The sequence below is a fragment of the Mesoplodon mirus genome, assembly GCF_964341445.2.
Source record: "Mesoplodon mirus genome assembly, chromosome: X".
Lineage (NCBI taxonomy): Eukaryota > Metazoa > Chordata > Mammalia > Artiodactyla > Ziphiidae > Mesoplodon > Mesoplodon mirus.
Genome location: NC_138981.1, coordinates 99,872,111 through 99,878,672, shown reverse-complemented (window position 1 = coordinate 99,878,672; position 6,562 = coordinate 99,872,111). Strand labels below are relative to the sequence as shown.

General features: G+C 37.4%; 1 protein-coding gene across 1 annotated transcript; it reads left to right on the top strand.

The window, feature by feature from the left end:
- Positions 1–4,970: 4,970 nt before the first annotated feature.
- AGTR2 (angiotensin II receptor type 2) lies at positions 4,971–6,059 on the top strand (the record flags this gene model as incomplete). Its single annotated transcript, XM_082610332.1, has 1 exon — positions 4,971–6,059. The coding sequence occupies one exon, from the start codon at positions 4,971–4,973 to the stop codon at positions 6,057–6,059; it is 1,089 nt and encodes a 362-aa protein (XP_082466458.1).
- Positions 6,060–6,562: the final 503 nt, after the last annotated feature.

The following is a 6,562-nucleotide window of genomic DNA, read 5'->3' as shown; positions in this document are numbered from 1 at the left end:
AACTGAATTGAAAAAAGATTAGTGTTAAGTATGTATGTGGGTAATGGGAGGGGGGGTGGTACGTGTGTGTGTGTGTGTGTGTGTGTGTGTGTGTGTGTGTGTGTGTGTGTGTTGAAGTTGGGAAAAGTGGAAATGCTACTGTTCTGGACAGGAACTCAGAGAGGTGACTGAAAAACAAACTAAAAAGGAAGGCCGATATACATTTAATCATTTCATGATCTGCACCTCTAATCCTCACCTTTATAACCAGGGCATGTATATCCAGACTTTTGCATTTAATAGTTTCTTTTCTCCTTCAAAACCTCATCTGGGGACCTCCAGTGGTTAAGACTCTGAGCTTCCAATGCAAGGGGTGCAGGTTCAGGGAACTAAGATCCTACATGCCGGGCAATGCAGCAAAAAACAAAACAAAACAAAACAGTGTGAGTCGGGGTAAGAGGGACAAATAAGATTTTTTCCTGAGATTTTTAGCAGAGGAGAAATTCCTCTCAAGAGCATCTTTTTTTTTTTTAAACTTAGCGTTAAGTAATCTCACAATAAATAAAAGGTATTCACTAGAAAAAAAATTAATTCAATATGATTTACCATTGTTTAATTCTGCTAGCCAAGCTGCACTTGTCCTGAAGAGCTGCATAATTTATTCAAATGACCTGGGGCTTTTAAAGTCAATCTTCCAGCAGAAAAATTACCCTCTGCCCCCAGGAGAGTGAATTTTTTTGTGTTGTACTGCTTCCCATGACTGACATTTATTTGACTCTCAAGTGTATTTACATTGTTGGCTCAACTTGGAGTTCTTTACTGAATCAATAATATGCTATATTTCTCACTTCAAGTGGTGTCAATATTATTATTCCTTTGCTTTTCCTTTTTTCTTTTTTTTGCTTTTTTCCCTTATTTCCCTGCAGTTACATAGTTTTTCTTTGACCGGTGAAAATTTTTACTCCTAAGATTATAAAGAAACAGAGTAAATGTCCTCTTAATCTTCTGGGAAATGTGTGCCTCTTTAAACTTTATTTACGTCAGAACTTACTGTAATGAAGGACGAAATCTCTAGACAAGGTCCCCTGCTCCTCGGGGGTGTTCAAGGCTAAGTCTCCCAGAGGCGAGCCTGCAGTTTGTTCTCAAAAGTTTATAGCTCACCTCCTGGCTATTTCTTTAAAAGGGGCATGAGAGGGGGCTAGAAATAGAGCAGGGTGGGAATCTGACCCATCGTGACCACTCAGGAGGCTCTGGCCTGGAAAATTCCCTTGTACGTGGTAAAAACAAACATTCAAAATAGAGGGAGAAACCAGGCTTAAACAAAGAGTGAAACCAGTTCCCATTTCAACTCTCCTGCCGATAACCATATGTGCCCGCTCATTTGTTTCCCAAACATCAGTTTTCCATCATTTGGACAGAGTCTGAACCTGAATCTGTCCAGAGCATAGGAAGCAAATATTCTGAGATTTCATAAAATGCTGTGTCTGTATATTAGGAGCATTTGCTTAATGTTCAGTCTACCAAAAGAAACAGTAAAATGGTATTGTGCAAACCTTTGAATCCTACTATATTTTTCAGGCAATGGTGACCTCTTCTTGCTGGTCTCATCTGCCTGTGCACTACAGGATTGACTTCAAGATGAACAGAGAAACAGACAAATGTCAAAAGCCATCTGTTTTGTATCATGCCATTTGTAATTTTGTCTTCCGTCACCCACCCTCCCTTCTTTGTTGCGCTCCTTCTGCCAGACCGTTACTTAGGTCCCCAGCTACTTCCTCAGAGCCTGCCTGCCCTCGTCCTCCACCTGTAGCCTGCAGCCTGCAGCCCGGGTAGGTGCACTCTTACTGCTCTCAGAAAAATATGATCAGTAGAAATAACTGGAATCCTTTATACCCATGTAAGTGTCCTGGGTTCTCTGACTTTCTGTACTCACTGTAGTAAACTAGTCACACATTTCACCTACCTGTGGTCTCCATTTTGGGAATAAAATGAAGAAAAATATTTTCTACCACATAACAATCTTCAAACTCTTTCTCCCTTCTTTAATGCTCTGTAACAGCTTATGAATGGTCGGCAGGGACTTTTTGTAAATGTTGCATGTTTTCTCTTTGCTAGGACAAAGGGTGAGATTAAAGGACCAGCTAATGCTCCCTCCTGTAGTGTGGAGGTTAAGAGAGTAAGCTCTGACTTTAGAGTGCCTTAGTTTCAATTCAAATGTTCTCATTTAATAGCTATGTGACTTCAGAAAAGTTACTTAAGTTCTGTGAGCCCTAGTTTCCTGATTTTTAAAATGGAGGTAATATTAATAGCCTATAATAGCATCTACCATGTACTAGGCACGGTTTTACGCACTTTAAATATATAAGCTCATTTAATTTTCATAACTCCATGATGCAGGTAATTAACATCATCCCCATTTCTCAGATGAGAAAACTAAGACATGAAGAAGGAAAGTAACTTGGCCACGGTCATGGAATTAGCAAGTGGTATAGCTGAGCTTGTGAACCAGGCAAGCTTGGAACCCAGAGGCCATGTCCATACCAGTGTGCTATATTGCCCCTCCATTAAAGTATCGAGCAAAAAGCACTTGGCACAGTATTTGGCACATGTCGTTTATTGTCAGCTGGTATTATCACTTCTTATTGCTTCTTATGTACTTAACTTTCTTCTTTTTGTCACTCCTGCTTCTACTAGAGTTATTGTGTAAGGCTAATCACCCCCACTCCCACAAAAAGAAAAACAACAGTGATCTAGGCTGCAGTAGCTGCCTAATCCTTCTCACCCTGTGTGCTTTGTATTTAAACCGCAAATATGACAGAGACCCATGAAAGGAGATGCTACATGTTAATACTTCTTTTAGAAGACATGAGAATTATATCCCTACTATCACCACCTCTCCAGCAACAAGCCAACAAAGATTGCTTTAAGCAAGGGAGAAATTTTAGACTTCAAGTAAAGTTGCTGCTGTTCTTTAATAAGCAGGGGTAAATTTTTCAAAAATTAATGAAGGTTGCGAAAGATGCTGATGGACAAAGACTCTACTACTAGAATAAATTCCCTAGTCTCCACTCCTTAACTCATTTTAGAATGCCAGTATCAGGGTAAAAGAAAGAGAAAATTCTGCAAATAATTATATTCTTCTTTTAAAGTAAGCCACTGACTTCAAAATTCTCTAACACATTTGTGGAAACTTCATTTTTTTGTTTGAGATTTATTTGAATGAGCTGTTATGATTGGAGACAGTGAAAATTTCAGATTAATGTTTTGCAGCCAAAAAAAAAAAAAAACTCTGGAAAACTGGCAAGTGTTCATAAGTCAGCCCTAGAATTATGTAGGTTGAAGGCTCCCAGTGGACAGACCGAACATATAAGAAGGAAACCAGAGATCTGGTGCTATTACGTCCCCGAGTCTAAGGGAACGAATAAGCACAGAATTAAAAGCATTTTCAGCCTGAATTTTTAAGGTAGGTCTGCACAATTTATATATACTCTGTTTGGAAAGTAGAACATACATTAAATGAAAATATTTTTTATGGATGAACTCTTCCTTTTTCCTGTATTTTAACACTATTTTGCAGAACTCCTAAATTACTTAACTGCTGTTTCTCTTACAGGGGTGCACCTAGGAACTAGGCAAGCTGATTTATGATACCTAAGCTTTAAACTCCAACAACCAGTAAGTCTTCAAGTGGGTTTATTTTAGTTTCTTTCATGTTAATTTGTTAGGTCAAGATTATGAAAGAATAAGCTTTAGACAAAAATTGTAAGTTTGCTGTTTATTAGGAGATCCTTTGCTGATTACATTTTCACTGAGTAGTTTATTTATCTGCGTTTTGAAACTATCTGAAGGAATAGTTGTTCCTTTACTGTGTTTATTTTCAGCTAATTTTCTTTTGTTTTAAAATAAAGTTGCTACTAAAACTAACAGTATCACAAAACCCTGAATATTGATCATAACATTTGAGAGCCAAGTAGCACTGTTACTACTTAGTTGTGTTAAACTAAAATAGCAAAGGAAAAAATGATACAATTATATCATGATTAATCATTGATATTCAATTCTTATTTCATTGAGCAATATAACTTTTTCTATTTGACCCTAAATCAGATTTGGCTATTTTTTTTCTTTTTCTTTTCCTAGTTGAAAAAGAAAATAGATTTTCTTTCAAGTGGATTAAACTTAAGTATCTATATGTAAAAGTAATAGTCTCTATTAACATGTGATGGGGGCTTTTAAAAATATGCACATATTCCATAACTACCTCGTAATTATATTATTATTGTGAAAACAATGGAAAAGTAGAACTAAAGGAATTATTTCTAATCAGTAAAAACCAACCATAATCCCCCATCCCAATATGGTCTTTTTTGCATATTCTCTTTCAATCTTTTGTACACTTACTTATTTTTTCCATAGTTTATGTTACTTATATTTTCCATTGCTGGAATGATTTGTATATAATTAGTTACTTGAATAAGGCATTTCTCTACGCAATAGCAGGCAGCAGTGTGGTTTCTAGAAAGTATATAGAGTGAGATATGTGCTCAAGTGTTTTTGAAATGCTAACTTGTCTTATTTCTTAGTTCCTTCTTGTTTCACGCATTTCCTATTCCGGCTCACCTTTTGAAATATTAATTTTCTTTAAACCTTTTCACAACGTAATAGAAAAGATGGGCAAAATGTAGTTTTGTTCAGAATTTTCAGTCTTGATGCTAGAATGTCTTTTAACTTCTTGGTATTATTGAGAAAACTCTCTTTTCTTCTTCATGAAGTAAAATCCATTCTTATTTCATAAGGCATGCTTCCGTTTCCCAATATTGTCTATAACCATCCACCATTTTCTCCTTTCAACAAACTTTTAAAATGCTAATGACTTGATGATGTCCTAAATTCTGTATGTGCTCTGAGAGGTTTTTGTTGGTTTTTTTGTTTGTTTGTTTGTTTTTCCCCAGAAGGTGTAAGAATTAGGAGCTGCTGACATTTCAATCAATATGAAGGACAACTTCACCCTTGCCACCATCAGCAAAAACATTACCAGCAGTCTTCACGTCGGACTTCTGAACATTTCTGGCAATGAGTCTACCTTTAACTGCTCACATAAGCCATCAGATAAGCATTTAGATGCAATTCCTATTCTCTACTACATTATTTTTGTGGTTGGATTTCTTGTCAATACTATTGTGGTTACACTGTTTTGTTGTCAAAAGGGTCCTAAAAAGGTTTCCAGCATTTACATCTTCAACCTGGCTGTGGCTGACTTACTGCTTTTGGCTACTCTTCCTCTCTGGGCAACCTATTATTCTTACAGATATGACTGGCTCTTTGGACCTGTAATGTGTAAAGTTTTTGGTTCTTTCCTGACCCTGAACATGTTTGCAAGCATTTTTTTTATCACCTGCATGAGTGTTGATAGGTACCAATCTGTCATCTACCCCTTTCTGTCTCAAAGAAGAAATCCCTGGCAAGCATCTTACATAGTTCCACTTGTTTGGTGTATGGCCTGTCTGTCCTCATTGCCAACATTTTACTTCCGAGATGTCAGAACAATTGAATATTTAGGAGTGAATGCTTGCATTATGGCTTTCCCACCTGAGAAATATGCCCAATGGTCAGCTGGGATTGCCTTAATGAAAAATATCCTTGGTTTTATTATCCCTTTAATATTCATAGCAACATGCTATTTTGGAATCAGAAAACACCTACTGAAGACCAATAGCTATGGGAAGAACAGAATAACTCGTGACCAAGTCCTGAAGATGGCAGCTGCTGTTGTTCTGGCGTTCATCATCTGTTGGCTTCCCTTCCATGTTCTGACCTTCCTGGATGCTCTGGCCTGGATGGGTGTCATTAATAGCTGTGAAGTTATAGCAGTCATTGACCTGGCACTTCCTTTTGCCATCCTCCTGGGATTCACCAACAGCTGCATTAATCCCTTTTTGTATTGTTTTGTTGGAAACCGGTTCCAACAGAAGCTCCGCCGTGTGTTTAGGGTTCCAATTACTTGGCTCCAAGGCAAGAGAGAGAGCGTGTCATGCCGAAAAAGCAGTTCCCTTAGAGAAATGGAGACCTTTGTGTCTTAAACATGAGAGTGGAATGCATGTTATCAACATGGTTACTTGGTTTGAGATCTCCCTGAATTATCTTTTAATGGCTTTAGTAAAATAACAAGTTTTTCCCCTTCATGTAATCTTCTCTCACTCTTCTAGAACAGGAAACCAAATGTAACTCTAAGTTTTAGCCTCCAGTGACTTTCAAGAATTGCCCACCTTTTTTTTTTTTCTGGTCTATCTGTACAAGACTGTCACTGGGGAGATGTATCCATAACTGAGAAGTAACTGGGAATTTATCTCAAATTATAATTAATAGGAAGTTATGAATGATGATTTGGAGTTTCAGATTTCTCCTTGAGATATGCTGGAGTTTTTATTGGTTCTTAGATCCATTTTCATCAAGCTTTCCTCTTGAACCAAGGCCGGTCTTTTAAGTCATTGCATTATTTACAAGACATTACGCTAAAATAAATGAGCACTTCTAAGTGCAGTATACTACAATAGATTGGTACCAGTTATTCAGGCTCTAGGCA